This window comes from Chrysochloris asiatica, unplaced genomic scaffold, assembly GCF_000296735.1.
Source record: "Chrysochloris asiatica unplaced genomic scaffold, ChrAsi1.0 scaffold00113, whole genome shotgun sequence".
NCBI classification, from domain to species: domain Eukaryota; kingdom Metazoa; phylum Chordata; class Mammalia; order Afrosoricida; family Chrysochloridae; genus Chrysochloris; species Chrysochloris asiatica.
In genome coordinates, this window is record NW_006408631.1 from 9,837,337 (window position 1) to 9,858,061 (window position 20,725).

At 39.1% G+C, this 20,725-nt stretch overlaps 2 protein-coding genes across 2 annotated transcripts in view; one reads left to right on the plus strand and one right to left on the minus strand.

Annotated features, from left to right (window-relative positions):
- The window catches only part of MED12L (mediator complex subunit 12-like), a 470,668-nt gene that overhangs the window by 160,173 nt on the left and 289,770 nt on the right, over positions 1–20,725 (minus strand). The window lies entirely within an intron of this gene.
- GPR87 (G protein-coupled receptor 87) overlaps positions 1–20,725 on the plus strand; it is a 38,696-nt gene that overhangs the window by 15,675 nt on the left and 2,296 nt on the right. The window contains exon 2 of the mRNA XM_006867980.1: positions 16,578–16,709. Coding sequence (XP_006868042.1) covers positions 16,676–16,709 — 34 coding nt within the window. The 5' untranslated portion in view covers positions 16,578–16,675. The remainder of the gene's footprint in view (positions 1–16,577; positions 16,710–20,725) is intronic.

The following is a 20,725-nucleotide window of genomic DNA, read 5'->3' on the forward strand; positions in this document are numbered from 1 at the left end:
CCTTCCTCCCAGTCAGGTTCCTCCTCTGTATTTCTACAACATCCCAATCCCATCTCTCTGTATTGGAGTGGTTGGCTTATTTCTGAGTCCTCAACGACACTGTTTAATTGAAGGTGGGAACTCACCCTTTTTGTCATTATATTCCCGGGGTCTAGGACATGATTAGAGACCTGGTGTTGGCACTGTAGGATAAAGCATTGGACCACAAGGTGGTTCAAGAGTAACAACAGGACATGATTAGACTCTCACCTCTCACTAAATGGCTTTAGGAAAGAGGTCAAGTTACTATAGTTGACTTTGAAGGCTGCTGTTGTTAAGTGCAGTCAAGTTATTTCCTACTCATAGTGACCCTGTAAAAGGTTTGTAAGGCTATACATCTTTGTAGCAGCAGAAAGCCTCATCTTTCTCCCATAGAGTGGATGGTGGGCTCAAACTGCTGACCTTGTGGGTAGCAGTCCAGTAAGTATTCTATAGAGTCACAGCACTCAGACTTTGAAGGATAAGAAGGGATTTTTCAAGGACAGGGAAAAGGAGGTCATTTAAGGAGTATGGGAATGAGAAAAATCAGAATGTCTAACAGAAGGAATGCTCCTGAGAATCAACAGTTTGCTTAATGTAAAGAGCTCCTAAATCAGATTACAAATGATTTTAAACTACATTTGGTCAAGGAGTAATGGAAATAACAGAAGCAAAAAATACCATTTATATAAAACTTAATTTATAAATGTATATTTTAATCTAACCTCATAATGATGCTATAGTTGTTGTTATGTGTCAACTCATAGCAACCCTGTATAGGGTTTCTGGGGAGCAACTGGTGGGTTTGAATTGTTAACCTTGAGGTTAGCAGCCCAGTGCTTATCCTACAGCATCACACTAGGACTCCAATTATGCTACAAAGAAGTTAGCAATGTCCCTATGGAGTCCTGATGTGACACTGTGGGTTAATGAGCTAGACCGCAAGGTCGGTTTGAACCACAAAGTTGGCAGTGCAAGCTCATCAACCACTCCTTAGAAACCCTATACAGTGTTGCTATGAATCAGAACCAACTCAACAGCACTTGACAACAACAATGTCCCCATAATTCAAAAGATTGACTGACAGACAGACTGCCCCAAGTTATCAACTTTTAACAATCAGAATCCAGCATGCTTTGGCTTCCTCAGTTCATAATCTTCAACACTACACAAATAACTCCTCATCCTTGATTAGTTATCATAGCTCAAGAACTGTCCTACCATGCAATAAATTTGGAGGTCAGAGACCAAAGACAGACATGCACCTGGATTATTTAATAAAGTTAATCTGGCAACAAGGAAATATTTGAGAGGAAAGAACCTAGATGCACGATAAACATGAAACCAAGAGTGCCTCAATCTAGAAGAGGATCTTGGGAATAGCCAGGAAGGGACAGAGCAAAGAAAAGGGACTGTAACAAAAGAAATGTCAAGACTAGATGAGAGAATAATTAGATGTGAGGGGTAAGGAAGAGGAAGTATCAGATAGATTTTCTAATCTTGGTGGTTAGGAAATGAAGCAAATATTTATAAAAAAAAAAAGGGGGGGAAAGACAAAGTGATTTACTTTAAGGAAAGGAAAATGAGTTAAGTTTAAAATACATCAAGTTTAAAAAAAACAACATACCAAAATATAGGCTACTCCAATGTAAACTATGACTGAAGCTTAGGGAAGAAACATTGGTTACAATCATCACAGAGATGATGGCTGAGAACCAGGTGGATATGAGCTTTCTTCAAAAAAAGGCAGTAGAAGAATGAGAGTCTGCAGCCTCCATTTAGGGAAGCACTTCTTTGGATAAGACAGAAAATGGAGAAGCAGAAGAAAACACTCAGAAGTCAATAGAGAATAAGACACCTCATTTTCCAAAGCTGATGCCAGAAAATACGAACAATATGAGTGTAAGCTAATTAAACTCTGAAAGCTTTCATATAATTTTAACAGGAATTATTAAGAAAATAGCATTCTGGTGTAGTTCTGTAGATTACATGCTGGACTACTAACCTCAAAATTGGTGGTTCAAACCCACCAGCTGCTCCTCAGAAAATCTATACAGGGTCGCTATGAGTTGGAACTGACTCAACAGCACTTCACAACATTAAGGAAATAGGAACAAATCATCAGAGACAACAGCTGTCTTGGGATATAGGAATCAGTTCCAAAACAAGAGGCACAAAAATGAACTATAGAAATGGTCTCAGGCGTATCCCCTGCAACATCAAGAGGAGAAAGTCTTACTAAATGTACCTTACCTTCTAAAACAGATGGTAGTCTTAGTCTTGATAACTCTTCTATTATTACAGTGAGTCGCTAAGTGAGTTGCGTGCCTGTTTTCACTCCTTTTCTGTGTATTCTCTTACTGTCATTCTCTCTCTCTTTAAAGTTTTATTGAGGTACAGTTTAAGACACCATAACTTACACACATTTTAGGCATCTAACACTATAGACTTCAGTAGATTTTTTTAAATCGTGTGACCATCACCATATCCAATTTTTATTACCTTAATGACATCCCTTTTCTTTCAAATTTAACTTTCCAGCAAACACAAATCTATTTTGAATCTCTATAGATTTGCCTTTTCTGGGCATTTCATCTAAATGGATGCATATAATACAGTCTTTGTGTCTGACTTCTTTCCCTTTGCAAAAGGTTTCTGGGGTTCATCTACATTGTAGTATGCGTTAGTATTTCATTCCCTATTGTGGAGCAGTATTCCATTGTATGGATATACCACATTTGTTTGTCCACTCACTGATTGATGGTCACTTGAGCTGATTCCATTTTGGCGACTATGAATAATACTGCTATGAATATCCATAGGCAAGTCTTTACATGGACATACGTTTTAATTTCCCCTGAGTAGATACCTAGGAAAGGCATTGCTGTGGTGTATGGTAAACTCATGTTTAACTTAAGAAACTGACTGTTTCTGAAGTGGCTCTATCATGTGATATTCTCATCAGCAGTATATGAGAGTTCCTGTTTCTCCACATCTTCACCGACATTTACTATGGTTTTGGTTCAGAATCATTCTGTTGTTGTTAATGGCCTGGAGTCTGTTCTGACTCATAGTAACCCTGTAAAGTGTTTCCAAGGAGTAGGTAGTGGGGTTGAACCACCAACCTTGCAGTTAGAAATCCAGTGCTTACCCTACAGTGCCACAACAGAGCCATTGTAGTAGGGATAAATGGAATTTCATTGTCATTTTAATGATAATTCTTTCACGTGTAATGAATAAAGTATAAAGGAAAGGAGCCCTGGAAGCAGAGTAGTTAAAGTAGTCAACTACTAACCAAAAAGTTGGTGGTTCAAACCCACCAGCTGCTCTGTGAGATAAAGATATGAAAGTCTGCCTTCATCAAAATGTACAGCCTTGGAAATGCTATAAGGTCACTATGAGTGGGAATGGACTCAGTGGCAAAGGGTTTGCCTCTAGTATTGTAATGAATAATGAAGGAGCTGTGGTTGTGCTGTGGTTATGTGCTTAGCTGATAACTCAAATAATCAGTGGTTTGAACATATCAGCTGCTCCACAAGAGAAAGACATGGCAATCTATTCTTATAAAGATCATAGCCAAAAAAAAAAAAAAAAGATCATAGCCTTGGAAACCCTATGGGTAAATTCTACTCTGTCCTACAGGGTCATTATGAGTCAAAATCATCTTTACAGCAATGGGTTTACTCTGGAATTTCTAGTCATCATTAATATTCTATAAACCAAAGCACACCTTTAAGTGCTTAGTGCACACTAAATAGAGACTTAAGGCAATTCATGGATTAAATATAAAAAAGTCAATGTCAACTCCTAATTATAAGGACCCTTCCAAATCCTCTATAAAATCCAGTACCTTAACTATATGAGCATATGTGATACAAGGGACATGTTATACCTGGGAGCAGAGAAAGAATTAATATGTACCGCTCTACTTGCTAAGGAGCTCTGGTAGCATAGTAGTTACAAATCGGGCTACAAACGACTTGGTCGGCAGTTCGAAACTACCAGCTGTTCCACAGGAGAAAGATGAGGCTTTCTGGGTAACCATGTACAGGGTCACTATAAGTCGGAACTGACTCCATGGCACATAACAATAACAGCTCTACTTGCTGGGAAATTTCTACATCTTTTTTGCCTCCAAAGTGCTCTTTCCCTGCTGATTCAGCCAATGGAAGGGGGTTGGGGGGGAAAGGTTACTTGGGTTCTCTTGGCAACTGTATGGTCTAAGAGCAACATCAGTGAGAGGACATGAAAGTTTCACAAGGTTTCGTTTCATGAGAAAAAGAGTGACTTCCCCTATAATAGTACGTTGTTCCTTAAGTACATTTATTTAAGCAGCTAACTTTCCAAAACCTGTTCTCAGAATTTTTTACTTTAGTCAACATTTGAGGAAAGCCAGAAACAAAAGAATAGACAGATGTGGGAAAAGTTTCATAGTACTCAACATCGCATATACATATGATCCAAGTTACTTTGGTAAGATGTTATGAGGAATGTGAAGCTCAGAAAGGCTAAGGTACTTAGCCAAAATCACACAAGGCTCACTCAATTTAATTATCCTTTCCAGGTCCAATCTTCCTGTTAGATGGAATACAGTCCTCAGAAAAAATACAGGAACTCATTAGGTAAACAGTAAATGATTGTTAAACTTTAACATGGGAATCTACTTTGGAGAATATGTGTAAACTCATGTGGATTTCACTCCTAATATATTTAGTATGTCACCACTCATCTGTCAGTTTGTCATACTGTGGTGGCTTGTGAGTTGCTGTGATTCTGGAAGTTATGCCACTGGTATCTTAAATACCAGCATGGTGGACAGGTTTCAGATGAGTTTCCAGATGACAGACTAGGAAGAAGGAGTGACAAACTACTTCCATACATTTAGTAACTGAAAACCTTATGAATAGCAGAGAAACAGTGTCAGATATAGTGCTGGAAAATTAGCCCCTAAGTTGGAAGGCACTCAAAATGAGACTCGGGAAGAGCTGCCTCCTCCAAGTAGAGATGACCGTTATGATGTGAATGGAGTAAAGCCTATGGGAGAAAAGCCCACGAGACCTTCATTTGCTGATGGGGAACAACTCAAAACGAAAAGAAACAACTGTAAACATCCAATGAAAATCAGACCATGGAATGTACAAAGTATGAATCTGGGAAAATTAGAAATTGTCAGAAATGAAATGGAACACATAAATACCGACATCTTAGGCATTAGTTAGGTGAAATGGACTGGTATTGGCTATTTTGAATCTGACAACCACATGGTTTACTATGCCAGGATTGAAAACTGAAGAGGAATGGTGTTGCATTCATTGTCCAAAAGAACATATCCAGATCAGTCATGAGGTACAATGCTGTCTGTGATAGGATAATGTCCATACCCCCACAGGGAAGCCCAGTTAATACCACTACTTTTCAAATTTATGCACCAACCACTAAAGCCAGTGAGGATGAAATAGAAGAATCCTACTAATTTCTTCAATCTGAAATTGATCAAGATGTATTGATCATTACTGGTGATTGGAATGAAAAGGTTGGGCACAAAGAGGAAGGATCAGTAGTTGGAAAATATGGCCTTGGTGATAGAAATTATGCTGGAGATCGCATGATACAATTCTGTAAAATCAATGAATTGTTTGTTTCAAATACCTTCTTTAGACTGCATAAGAGACAATAATACAAATGGACCTCACCAGATGGAATATACAGAAATCAAATTGACTACATCTGTGGAAAGAGACGATGGAAAAGCTCCATATCATCAGTCAAAACAAGTCCAGGAGTAGTATATTGTGAAACAGACCATCAATCGCTTATATGCAAATTCAAACTGCACTGAAGAAAATTAAAACAAATCCATGAGAGTCAAAATATGACCTTGAATATATCCCACCTGAGTTTAGAAATTATCTGAAGAACAAATTTGATACATTAACATTAAAAACCGAAGACCTGAAGAGTTGTGAGATGACATCAAGTACATCATACAGGAAGAAAGCCAAAAGTCATTGAGAATATAAGAAAGAAGGAAAAGATCAAAATGGATGTCAGAAGAGACACTGAAACTTACTCTCCAGAGTATAAATGCTAAAGTAAATGGAAGAAATGAGGAGGTACAAGAGCTCAACAGAAAATTTCAAAGGTCAGCTCGAGAAGACAAACTCAAATATTACAACGAATGTACAAAGATCTGGAGTCAGAAAACCAAAAAGGAAGAACATGCTCAACATTTCTCAAGCTGAGGGAACTGAAGAAAAACTTCAAGCCTCGACTTTCATTATTCAAGGATTTCTGGGCAAATTATTGATGCAGAAAGCATCACAAGTAGATGGAAGGAATACACAGTCACTGTACCAAAAGGAAATGGCTGATGTTTAATCGATTCAAGAGGCAGCATATGATAAAGAGCCAATGATACTGAAGGAAGAAGTCCAAGGTGCATTGAAGGAACTGGCAAAGAACAAGACACCAGGAATTGATGGAATAAAAATTGAAATCTTTCAATAAACTGAGGCAGCACAGGAGGCACTCACTCATCTCTGCCAAGAAATTTAGAAGACATCTAGCCGACTGATTAGAAAAGATCCATATTTGTGACCATTCCAAAGAGAGGTGACCCAACGGAATGTAGAAATCATCGGACAATATCTTTGATATCCCATGCGAGTAATGTTCTACTAAAGGTAATACAGAAATGGCTGCAAGCATACATTGACAGAGAACTTCCAGAGGTTCAAGCCATATTCAGAAGAGGACATGGAATGAGGGATATCATTGTTGATGTCCAATGGATCTTAGCTGAAAGCAGAGAAATACCATGAAGATGTTTACCTGTGCTTTATTGACTATACAAAGGCTTTCAATTGAGTGGATCATGACAAGCTAAGGACAACTTTGTGAAGTATGAGTATTCCGGACCACTTAAGTGTGCTCATGAGGAATCTGTACATGGACCAAGAGGCAGTTGTTCGAACAGAACATGGGAACACTGAATGGTTTAAAGGTAACAAAGGAATACCACAGGGTTCTATTCTTTCACCATACTTACTCAACCTGTAAACTGAACAAATAATCCAAGAAGCTGGTTATATGAAGAAAAACGTGCCATCAGGATTGGAGAAGGGTCATTCACAACCTGTGATATGTAGATGATACAACCTTGCTTGCTGAAATTGAAGAAGACTTAAAATATTTACTGATAAAGATCAAAGACCACAGCCTTCGGTATGGATTGTATCTCCATGTAAAGAAAAAAAAAATCCTCACCACTGGACCAATAAACAACATGCTTATCGTGGAGAAAAGACTGAAGTTGTCAAGGACTTCATTCTTCTTGGATCAACTATCAACACTCATGGAAGCAGCAGTCAAGAAAACAAACGATGTACTGCATTAGGCAAACGTGCTGCACAAGACCTTTTTAAAGTGTTGAAGAGCCAAGATGTCAGCTTGAGGACTAAGATGAGCCTGACCCAAGCCATGGTATTTTCAATAACCTCATATGCATGTGAAAGCTGGACAATGAATAAGGAAGACCATAGAATTGATGCTTTTGCGTTCTGGTGTTGGAGGAGAATATTGAACATGCTATGGGCTGCCAAAAGAACAAACAGACCTGTGTTGAAAGAAGTGCAGCCAGAGTGCTCCTTGGAGGCCAGGATGGCCAAACTTCGTCTGTCATACTTGGGTCATAATGTCAGGAGGGACCAGTCGCTGGAGAAGGCTATCATGTTTGGTAAGGTGTAGGGTCAGAGAAAAAAGAGGAAGACCCCTAGTGAGATGGATTGGCAATGGGCTCAAGCATGGTAACAATTATGAGGTTGGCTCAGGTCCAGGCAGTGTTTTGTTCTGTTGTGCACAGGGTCGCTATGAGTTGGTACTGACTCGATGGCACCTAACAACAACAACAACAACAATATTTAATCGGGCCTGTTGTCCAAATCCATAAAGTTCAAATATCTTTAGGAGGTCATATGTTGTTGTTGTTGGTAAGTTCCGTGGAGTCGGTTCCGACTCAGTGACCCTGCACAGGGTTTCTGAGGCTGTGAATCTTTACAGGAGCAGAACACCTCATCTTTCTCCCGCAGAAGCGCTGGTAGTTTCAAACTGCTGACCTTTAGGATGGCAGCCCGACTCGTAACCACTATGCTACCAGAGCTCTTTTAGGAGGTCAAATAGCTAATGTAAAGTCAGACTAAAATCTGAGTGTTTACAAGAATAGGATATTTAATACAATTGGGCTTAGAAACATCCTTATATACGCATATAGCAGTATATCAGTGCTCCACCACTCATCTGTCAGTTTGTCATACGTCATGACTTGTGTGTTGCTGTGATTCTGGAAGCTATGCCACTGGTATTTTAAATGCCATCAGGTTTACACATGTTATACAGCTTTCAGATGTGCTTCCACATGAAGACAGACTAGGGAGAAGGAGAGATGGACTACTTTCAAATATTTAATCACTGAAAACCTCCTGAATAAGCAGTAAAACACTGCCAGATACCATCAGAATATTGAATATTGAAATAAGATGAAGAGCATCAGAATATCATCAGATACAGTGCCAGAAGATGAGGCTGTGAGGTTGGAAGGCACTCAAAATATGACTGCGGAAGAGCCACCTCCTCAAAGTAGAGTTGACCATGATGGTGTGAATGGAGTAAAGTCTTCAGGACTTTCATGTGCTGATGAGCAACAACTCAAAATGAAAAGAAACAGCTGCAAACATCCATTAATAATTGGAACATGGAATGTATAAAGTATGAATCTAGGAAAATTACAAATTGTCAAAATGAAATGGAACACATAAACATCAATATCCTAGACATTAGTGAGCTGAAATCACCTAGTATTGGCCATTTTGGATCTGACAATCACATAGTTTACTATGCCAAGAATTACAAATTGAGGAGGAATGATGCTGCAGTCATCATTAAAAAGAACATGTCTAGATCTGTCTTGAAGTACAACACTGTCTCTAATAGGATAATATTCATATGCCTACAGGGAATACCAGTTAATACCACTATTCTTCAAATTTACACACCAACCATTAAAGTCAGTGATGATGAAACTGAAGAATTCTACCAACATTTTCTGTCTGAAATCAATTAAACATGCAATCAAGATGTATTGATAATTACTGGAGACTGAAATGCAAAGGTTGGAAACAAAGAGGAAGGATCAGTAGTTGGAAAATACAGTCTTGGTGACAGAAACAATGACTTCTTCATTGCAAATACCTTTTTTAAACAGCATAAAAGATGACTATACACATGAACCTCACAAGATAGAATACACAGAAATCAGACTGACTACATATGTTTAAAGAGACAAAAGAAAGATCTATACCATCAGCCAAAACAAGGCCAGGGACATAGTGTAAAACAGATGATCAATTGCCCATATTTAAGCTCAGGCTACAACTGAAGAAAATTAAGACAAGTTTAAGAGAGCTAATATAGGACCTTGAACATATATTGCCCGAGTTTAGAGATCATCTCAAGATCAGATTTGATGCATTAGACACTAATGTGGGATGACAATCAGAACATCATACAGGAAGAAGGCAGAGTCACTAAGAAGAGAGGAAAGAAGGAAAAGACCAAAATGGATGCCAAAAAAGACTCTGAAACATGCTCTCTAGCATAGAGATGCTAAACCAAAGGAAAGACACAGGTGGTAAAAGAGCTGAATAGAAAATTAAAAAGAACAGCTCCAGAAGGCAAAGTCAAATATTATAACAAAATGTGCAAAGACCTGGAGGTAGAAAACCAAAAAGGATGAACACATTCAGCATTTCTCAAGCTGACGGAACTGAAGTAAAAAACTCAAGCCTTGAATTGCAATATTGTAGGATTCTTTCCTGGAGTCCTGATGTGGTGGCTGTAGGTTAATGCACTGGACTGCAAGGTCAGTTTGAACCACAAGGTCAGTGGCTCAAGCTCAGCAGCCACTCCTAGGAAATCCTAGACAGCATGGCTATGTGTTAGAACCAACTCAAAGGCACTTAACAACAACACAGGAGTCCTGTGTGGTGGTGTGGGTTAATTCACTGGATTGCAAGGTCTGTTTGAACTGCAAGGTTGGCAGTTCAAGCTTACCAGCCGCTTTGTGGAAATCCTATACAGGGTCACTCTGAGTTGTAAAGGACTCGATGCACTAACAACAATGGGCAAAATATTGAATGACTCAGAAAAAAAAATCAAAAGAAACAAGATGAAAGGAATACACAAGTCACTGAACCAAATTGTAATGGATTACTTTTTACTCTTTGTTCTTCCTCTAGTCAAGTTCTGGTTATCCAGCCATGGAAGCTAGCTTAAATGGGTACTGTCTGCACATAGGGGTGTTCTTATGCATCTCCCCTCACTTCATATCAGCTGGATACTTCACTGTCCGCTCTAGTCCTTTGTGGCTATGTCCCTGTTCCTGGGCTCAGGAGTCCCCAGGTCTCACTATACTGCTGGCCAACCAGATCTCTCTCAATCCAGGTTGGCAGAAGTCTATTGAATGTGGTCTGACTTAGCTCACAGCTTCACTGCTGTTTTTCCCCAACTTCCCCTTATTGGTAGACCAACGTGGTCACCAGCAAGATGACATGTCTGCTTGTGTATTCCCTTTGAGTTTCATTCTTGGAATGGGGGTTTTCCCTGAGGGGACTTGATTGCTTGCCTTGATGGCTCCCTGGCAAACAACTTGCTTGTTCTTGTAGTAGTCAATCAGACTGCCATTACTGTTTTTTACTTTTCCTGCTGACCTATACTTATGGATGTAGTAGCTTAAAAGAGGGAACGTATCTTTACAGCAAAGATCATTCCCACCCACTTGGTACACAGGGTTGACAGGGATGGGCAACTTAGACACTGGCTACCCAAAATGAGGAGGGAGGGGTGCCACAGAGGCACAAAGTGACTGGCTTACAAACTTTCAAGAGGGAGCCTAGTTTCCGAGGGCATGGAAGAAAGTAGAATCTCCACTGAGTGGTTTCCAGCCTGTCTAGACAGGGCTGGTTAAAGGAGATGGGAATAAGACTCTCGTGGTTCAATGGTAAATAACTGCTATCAGGACTGATTGTGAATGTTGCAAACGTAAGGGTAGACATTTTGTAACAAAAGGAGGAGAGTGGTTAAATTTGCAGTCCAGGAGTGGAGGACACTGGGACCATCAAGGGAGAAGAGCGGAGTGTGGGACCCTACCTAGAGAAGCAGCGACGCCAGAGATGGAGGCAGAGACAATGACATGGAGAGATGGAGTGGCTGGGGACTCTGGACTCAAGGAGGGAGAGGCACTGTGAGCTGGCGGCCAGGGGGCAGGCTTGCAGGGTATAACCTTTTGTTGTTTAAATGGTTATATATCCCTGAGTGCTTCGGTGTATATAAAAAACAAACAGAGGGAATGGAAACAAATATTGTTGAATAATGATGCAGGCAGGAGATTGTGATCATTGCAATGAAATGAAACATGATAGGATAAATGTAAAGCTGATGTTCTCCTGTGTATACTATCACTCAATTCACAATAAAAACTTAAAAAAGAGAAAGAAATGGTCACTGTTCAACCATTTCAAGAGGTTGCATATGATCATGAGCCAATGATTCTGAGGGAAGAAGCCCAAGGTACACTGAAGGCATTGGCAAAGAATAGGGCTCCAGGAATTGATGGAATGCAAACTGACATCTTTCAACAAACTGATGAAGCACTTGAGGTACTCTCTTAACTATGCCAAGAAATCTGGAAGATAGCTATGTGGACAACTGACTGGGAGAGATCCATATGTGTGCCCATTCCAAACAGAGGTGACTCAATGTAATGCGAAAATTATTAGACATTATCATTAATATCTCATGCAACTAAAATTTTGCTAAAGATAATTCCAAAATGACTGCAAAAGTGCACTGGCAGCTCTCTTGGGCTTAGTGCCAACTGGTTAAAAGCCTTGAAGCCATAAGAGCCAAGTGGAGGCTGTAGCACAAAAGAAAGATAAGGCAGAGGTCCAAGTATGCACCCATGGAAGCCACAGCAGCAGGTATATGGAATGCCAGAGTCCACGACACTGGTGCAAGTTGACTTTATGTGCTACTATCTCAAACTTCTGGCTCAGTGGATCTAGAACTTCTATCGCCATATGATGAATGCTACAAACACCTGACACTCATCTTTCTATAATCAATTCAATTCATTTGATCCGTTGTCCTGGACCTATGACATTCTGGACTAGTTCTGTTGTGGCTAAATGTAATGTGCACAGTAAAAACAAAAAAAAAAAAAAATGCATTGAGAGAGAACTGCCAAGTTCAAGATGGTATTGGAAGAGGACGTGAAACAAGGGATATCATTGATAATGTCAGAACGACCTTGGCTGGAAGCAGAGAATAACAGAAAGATGTTTACCTGTGCTTTACTGACTACACAAGGGCTTTCAATTGTGTGGATCATGACAAGCTAGGGACAACACTGCAAAGAATGAGTATTCCTGAGAACTTAGTTGTGCTCATGAGGAACCTGGACATAGACCAACAGGCAGTTATACGAAAAAACAAACAAGAGAACAACGAATGGTTTAAAATTACCAAAAGTGTGCACCAGGGATGTATTCTTTCACCATATTTATTCAATCTGTATGCTGAGCACATAATCAGAGAAGCTGGATTATATGAAGAAAAAAGTGGCATCAGGATTGCAGGAAGACTCATTAACAACCTGAGATATGCAGATGATACAACCTTGCTTGCTGAAAGTGAAGGGGACTTAAAATACTTACTGATAAAAATCAAAGATCACAGCCTTCAGTATGGATTGCACCTCAATGTAAAAAAAAAAAAAAAATACTCAGCACTGGACCAATAAACAACATACATATAACTGGAGAAAAGATTGAAGTTGTCAAGGACTTCATTATGCTTGGATGAACCAGCAACACTCATGAAAGCAGCAGTCAAGAAATCAAATGATGTATTACATTAGACAAATCTGCCGCACAACACCTCTTTAAAGGGTTGACTAGCAGAGATGTCAGTTGGAAGACTAAGGTGCATCTGATCCACTTCATGTTATTTTAAGTAACCTCATATGCATGACAAAATTCTACAGTGAATAAGGAAGATCATAGAAGATTTGATGCATTTGAGTTATGGTATTGGAGAATGTTAAAAATACCCTAGACTGTCAAAACAAATCTGTGTCAGAAGTACAGTCAGCATTCTCTTGGAAGCTAGATGACCAGACTTCGTCTCTCATACTTCACACATACCATCAAGATAGACCAGTCCCTGGAGAAGGATGTCATGTTTGGTAGAGTAGGGGATTGGGTCGGGAAGAAAGAGGAAGACTCCCAACTAGATGGGCCTGGTACAGTGGCAGCAGCAATGGGCTCCATTGTAGAAACAACTGTGAGGTTGGCGCAGGACATGACAGTGTCTCATTCTGTTGTGCACTGGGTCACTATGAGTCGGCACCAACTCAATGGCACTTTAACAACAACAAAACATAAGGGGTAAATCTTTAAAAGTTGTTAAAGAATATTGCTGTTGAGACAGTTCCAAGTCACAGCAACTCTGTAAAGGAGTGGCTGGTGGGTTTGAACTGCCAACCTTTCAGTTAACACTGCTTATCCTACAGCAAGAATTTGTTGTTGATGTTTAGTGCCATCGAGTCAATTCCAGCTCATCGTGACCGTAAGTAGGGTTTCTGAAGAGGAGCTGGTAGATTTGAACTGCCAACCTTGAAGTTGAAACCGACCTTTCTGTCCAGGGATACCCTCTAGCGCCACACCAGGATTCCATTAGAAAATATATCCATTTGTAAATTTAAAAAGCCAAGCTCACTGTTTTGAGCTGATTCCGCCATGTGCTATAGAGCATCGCTGCTCCACAAGCTTTTCTTGGTGATAATCTTTACAGAAGTAGTTCACCAAGCTTTTCTTTCCTGGAGCCACTGGGTGAGTTCAAACTGGTAATTTTTTGGTTAGCAGCTGATCATAAGTCTCATCATAAATGCACTCAGCTATGTATCAATTAAGGAGCTCTGGTAGCACAGTGGTTACGAATCGGGCTGCGAACCACAAGATCAGCAGTTAGAAACTACCAGCTGTTCCACGGGAAAAAGATGAAGCTTTCTGCTCCCGTAAAGATTTACAGCCTCAGAAACCCTGTACAGACTCGCTAAGAGTCTGAACCGACTCCACGGTCCATAACCACCACCACCACCATGTATCAGTTGCCACTGAGTTGCTTCAAACTCAGATTCATGGATACCCTATGTGTGTTAAGAATAGAACTGTGTTCCATAAAGTTTTCATTGGCTAATTTTTAAACAGTAAACGGACAGGTCTTGCTTTTGAGGATCCTCTGGATGTTAGACTTAACATCCAACCTTTCATTAGTAGTCAAGTGCATTAACCATTTGGATCTTCCAGAGACAGGGACTTCCTCAATTATATGAGTGAGTCTAAAATTATCTACATTCCAATTAAATTAAAACGCTTGTCCACATCCATGGCTAATGACAACACTGAGCGTGCAAGTGAAATGATTCTGTCGAATAGACAAAGTGACAGTGGATTCTGTGGCAAATCAACCATGGCTCTGTCTATGAAACCTGGGTTTCAAAAAGTTTGTGAGACATGGATACCATAACAACTGACAGAAGAGGATAAACACAAGTGTTTGGACATCAGCAAACAAAGTTTGGACCGATATTTGAAGGAAGTGAAAGTTTCTTAAAAGAAATCATTACTGGTGACAAGACAAATGGCAAAGTATGAAATGGAAACATCCTCAATCATTGATCAAGAAAAAATTAAAAAGCCAAGCATCAGCTGGGAAATTGGTGCTTACAGTTTTCTGGGATTCTCAAGGATCAGTATTAGAACACTATCAGGAAAAAATTCAACAATCAAAAGGACTCATTACAATGAGATAGTCACTGAAGAGCTGAAGCCTAAACTTCAGATTAAATCCAGAGACCTGCTATCCAAGGGCAGGGCACTGTGCTCTCATGACAATGCACATTCCCACACCGCTGCCCACACTGTTGACACTGCAGTAAATTCAATTTGAGGTGTACAAGCATCCTCCCTATAGTCCTGATGTTGCTCCACTGGACCTGTTTGGTCCCCTGAACACAGCCCTTTGAGGATGATGATTCACTTCTGGTGAATAACTGAAGACAGCAGTGCTTTTGTGGCTTGAAGCTACAACATTTTTTAAATAAGGGAATATGAAAGCGTGTTGACAGATGGACAAAGTGTATGGAAAAGCAAGGAGATGATGTTGGAAAATGATCTATTTGTCATTTCTAAAGGTTGGTTAAAATACATTCTATAGTCAGACTGCGAATAATTTTTGACTCACCCTTGTATATTTTAAGATTTTTTTTTTTAAGGAAGAAAAGAAAAAATGGGATAGTGTGAAGTATGGAATCACCTTGAAGGTGATTTTTTTTTTTCTCATTCCTTGGAGCCATATGAGGCTATTGAAAGGAACCTGGCCAGCCTAAAAGATATTAGTTGGGGGCCGGTGCTAACTAAGCCTCATGATCACATAGGGGAAACTGATAAGAAAAATACACTAAAAAATACACTCAGTAAATACTTCCTTATTTGCCTTCTCACCCTTACACTAAACAGGGGCAATGCAGGCAAATCCATCTTTGTTGCTAATTGCATGATACCCGTTCCCAAAGTGTAGAAATGGTTCCCTAAAGCATATGGCTTCCCTGAAGCATATGGCTCAGTGGAACTTCCTGGTTGGGAGAGGTTACCACACGCCGTTTTGAGATGTGGAAGTTCTGTGCTGTGATCCCTTCTCAAGATTTTATACCATATTGTTTATCTGTATCCTTTTTGGTTGTAACAAAGTTGTAGTTATACAGTAAACTCTTCAAGAAATTCTGTGAATCATTTGAACAAATTAATGAACCCAAGGTAGTAGTGAGAGCCAGCAGGGGCGGGCATCTGTCAACGTGTAAAGGAAGATGTCTTTCTAATTGTAAACTCTGACCCAGTTAGCATAGGAGAGTGTATCACGTGAGTGAGTGGAGGTGGATGAAGAAGTGCGAAGGTGAGGACGGGAACCATTTCCACACTTTGGGAACGGGTATCATGCAATTAGCAACAAAGATGGATTTGCCTGCATTGCCCCTGTTTAGTGTAAAGGTGAGAAGGCAAATAAGTAAATATTTACTGAGTGTATTTTTGAAGCTAGGCTTTTTAAAGCACCTTATGTATTATCTCACATAATCATTATTACAACCCTTTGAGATGCTTTCCATTTCAGAGATGAAATCACTAAGTCACAGAGACACTAAGTAACTTTCCAAAGGTTATAATATCAGCCGGGTAGAGAGTATAACCTCCAAGAAACAGTCCCTACTCTGTGCAGTCTGAAAGAAGACACAGAAATAGACATCTTTTATATGGTACAAATGTCCATATAAAAACAGTATGTGTATTCTGCGTCTTGAAGGCAAATACGTTTATTTTTATTAAAAATATCAAAATACTGTATGCTTAAATTATTTCCCAACATTTTCCTTTTTTCTCTTTTCCCTCCAGAAATCAAGCAAGGAATAACCTATGCTGAACCCAAGCTTCAAACATCTACGACTGTTTCCTGACACGCATTTTTGCTTACAGTTTCTCATAACTGAAGAATGGGGCTCAATTTGACACTGACAAAACTACCAGGTAAAGTCAGAGGAAAACATTGCAAAGAAAATTAATAATGATCATTTAAAATGCATGCCATTGGCTTTAACAGACACAGAATAAACTAATAAAATAAACTAGCCTTTACTCTTGCCTTCCATTAAATATAAAATAGCAACCACACAGAACTACATTACTGAAATAAATGTAAATGTAAATTCGTACATCTTACTTTTAAACTTTGTTTTATCTAGAAATCATCTCTGAAATAAATATTAGGATTAAGTCAATGAAATTGGAGAATGATTCAAAAATCCAACCCAAAGCACATATTTCCTTCCAAATTTAATATTCTAAATCATGATTTGTGGATATTCCCTACAGGTCAGAGAGAACATCTAGCTGTGCATTGTAGTGACACTGACATTTTGCATGACTTTAGAGTTTCATGCTCATCTGGTAGGTAAAGTAGTGATTTATTGTTGATATTTTCACATTATGTGACAAAGATTGACATGTCCAATGAGCAATAATGGAGCAAAATTACTGAAGATAAATTACCAATATTCTTCAGCCCTTTTTTTTATTACTCACAATGTGACTGTTAATGAGACAAATTGTAACTGACGTCTTCTGCTATACAACAAACACCTACTAAGTACCAAATATTGTGAGAGAACTGTTTGTAAAGCATCTAACTCCTGTTGTTGTTAAGTGCTCGGTTTTGACTCAGAGACCCTATATGTATGTATGAGGTTTGCAAGGAGCAGTTGGTGGGTTTGAACTGCTGACCTTGTGCTAATTCTACAGTACCACACTAGGACCCCTCCTAAATGACTGCCAAGTCAGTTCCAACTCATACTGATCATGAGGTTCAGATTTCCGAAGAGTGGCTGATGGGTTTCAACATCTAAGAGACCCAATAAAATGGCTATTATATTTACTACATTTTACTAAGTCAGTTAGTGACTCACTATATCCAATTGGACTTGCTATAATGACTTAATGCTCTATCTGTGTTGTCCAATAAAGTCACATATGGCTACTATGCAACTTAAATATGGCTAGTACAATCAAGAAACTGAATTACATAGAATTTAATTTTAATTTTATTAAAATTTAAATGTAGAAAGTCTCAAGCGGATGGTGCTTGTATCTGGCTAAAAGCCCATTCAGTACTTGCGCACGCACACACACACACACACACACACAATATGGATCCCATCTTCAGACCACAAACTGAAACACCCACCGCCACCTAGTCAACTCAGAGCCACCCTAATAGGACAGAGATGAACAGTCCATAGGGTTTCTGAGGAAGCAGACTGCCTCATCTTTCCCCCACAGAATAGCTGGTAGGTTTCAACTACAGTGTTTGGTTAGCAACCGAATGCTTAACCCATTGTGCCACCAGGGATCCTCATCACACAGAAGGCACACAATTATTTACTATGGGAACAACAGTTTTCAGTCACTGTATTTGTCAATTTGATATAACAGGAGTTGAGAAAGAGGAGGAAAAAGACAGTTTTTACATCAATGATCACTCTGTATGAAGTCCTGTGCCTTCATAAAGGGAATACCATCCTAGTAAACAAAGAAGATACATGTGAGAAAACAGTCTTTATACTGTAAAACCAACTTTAAATTTTTTAAATTGAATCACAACTCTAGGTTCATTGAGAATGTGTCCTAACTTGGCCAAATTCTTCATTGCCAGTGAGGAACAAAATGGTGAAATTATCTGGTGAAGGCCATTTTCTCTCAATGATCTCAACAGAAACACTGCACAGGAAAATGTTTCAGAGCACCCCATTAAGCTCTAGAAAAAGTTGGGGAAATCATGGCGAAAAGAAGAAATGATGGAGCTGGCAAAAAAAAACATGACATATATAGCTAATACTAAAGAAACAAATCAATCAAATGAAACACTTTGTATTAAGTTTTGAGCTTTCCAGAGCATCCCACACAGTATTATTTCACAAAATAACCACCCATAACAGACTTTAACCACTAATTTATTTAAGCTGCATTGTAAATGTGCCATTTGTGAATGAAGTAATAACCGGGACCAGGCCTAACCCAAAGAATTAAAGTCATCCTGTATTCCAAGATATTAATCCCAAACATAAACTAAGGAAGCAAATACTGTGAAATAACATGATCAACAAGTTGAACATCAGATTCTCAAGTCACGGTACAGTTCAATAACCAATGTGAAATCCAGGCCACTCTTACTGGGTACTTTATTATTATTATTTACGAAAAACCCATTATGTACAAGGGCTTTTTGACATTCTGATTTAAGACTCTATCTTCAGTAATAACCATAATTGTTAAGTAAACATCATTTAATAAGAGTGCTAGTTCATATAATTAGAAGTTTTAAATATTGTAATGATATACTGAAGAGACACACAATCCCTACACACAATCCCTTAAGAAGTATGGGTTCTTCATTCCTCAGTGGATATGCATAGCTTTTTGTGGGCAGATTCAGTGATGCAAGACAAAAGGTTGAAATAGTCAATGTCTAGTATATTCCAACTGCTACCGAGTCCATTCTGATTCACAGTGACCCTACAGGATAGAATAAAATAGAACACTAACCCTCGTCGTTTCCAAAGCTGTAATAATCTATGGAAGCAGAGTACCTCATTTTTCTCCCACAGAGAGGCTGGTAGGTTCAAACTGACAACCTTTTGGTTAACAGTCAAGCACATCAGGGCTCTTTCCTAGTATACTTTGTTATTGTTGTTAAGCACCATTGAGTCAGTTCTGACCCATAGCGACCCTGCATAGGGTTGCCAAACATGCAGTTCAAACTGACCTTGCAGTTTAGCACATTAACCCACAAAGCCACACCAGGAGTCTGATTCCTAGTATACTGTAGCTAGTAAATTACTCAATATGCATTTTGTCTTGAAAACCAACTCAAAAACCATAATTTCAGGAGATAATGTAAACAGTCTTCCCACATCAGGTGTATTTTTTTATCCATGTCTTCTCTCCACTTCCATTAAGGTTCTATTCTGGGTTAGGTGAACATGCCTGCTAATCATGTAATTGGGTAGATTAATTTATGCAGATATCTTCACCCCATTCAGATGGCACACATTTTAAGAACCTTCTCATGGTGTTAATGCTGATGTTGATCTTCTGAAGTAGAAGCAGTCAAAACTACAACATTGCATCAAATCAAAACTGGTTTGAAGGATACTGCTAAAGAGAATAGCTGAAACTGGCAGCAGTAATGTAGATGGCCGCTGAATCAGGCATTTTACACTTGTAAAGCTTAATAATACTCTGGGTCTCATAACAGGCTAGTCCAGATATAAATTACTAGCCTGCATAAGGATCTTTAAGCCAGGAAAACCAGTTTCTAAAAGCACTCAGAGCAGGGAATAAAAGACAAAGAATTCAAAAGAGAACAAAGTTACTCACTCAAAGCCTACACTTAAATTTTAGCCAGCAATTTAAGAACCTGTTTTTGGATTATACTCACCGAAAATAACTTAAAAGAAGGGAATGAAAATATGTAAACTAGTCTTCCTGTCACATACAAAAATCAGATAAAAATTCATCTCATTGTCTCTAAAATAAAATATTAGACATAATTGTAATTATATTAATTAAAATAAATTAAAAATGCATATACAGCCTTTCTTGTAGCCTTACAGCCAAAAAAATGCATTTGCAAATTGTTTTAGATCATGTTCTCTAAAAAGCAGATGATTGGCAGATCCAGAGATTTATTAGGGGGAAGCCTATAAGGAAAACTCCAGAGGAGGCTGGGACAGCCTTTGACTATAATGCAGGTCTGATTCCAGTGCAGGAGAGAGAAGGAAGTAAGGTTAAGTAGGAAAGGTTGTTGCTGTTGTTGTTGTGTTGTTGTTGTTGTTAGGTGCCAGAGAGTAGGTACCGACTTATAATGACCTTATGAACAGCAGAATGCAACACTGCCTGATCCTGGGCCACCTCAATACTGTTGCCACACTTGAGTCCATCGATGCTGCCACTTGGCCAATCCATCTCGCTGGGGGTCTTCCTCTTTT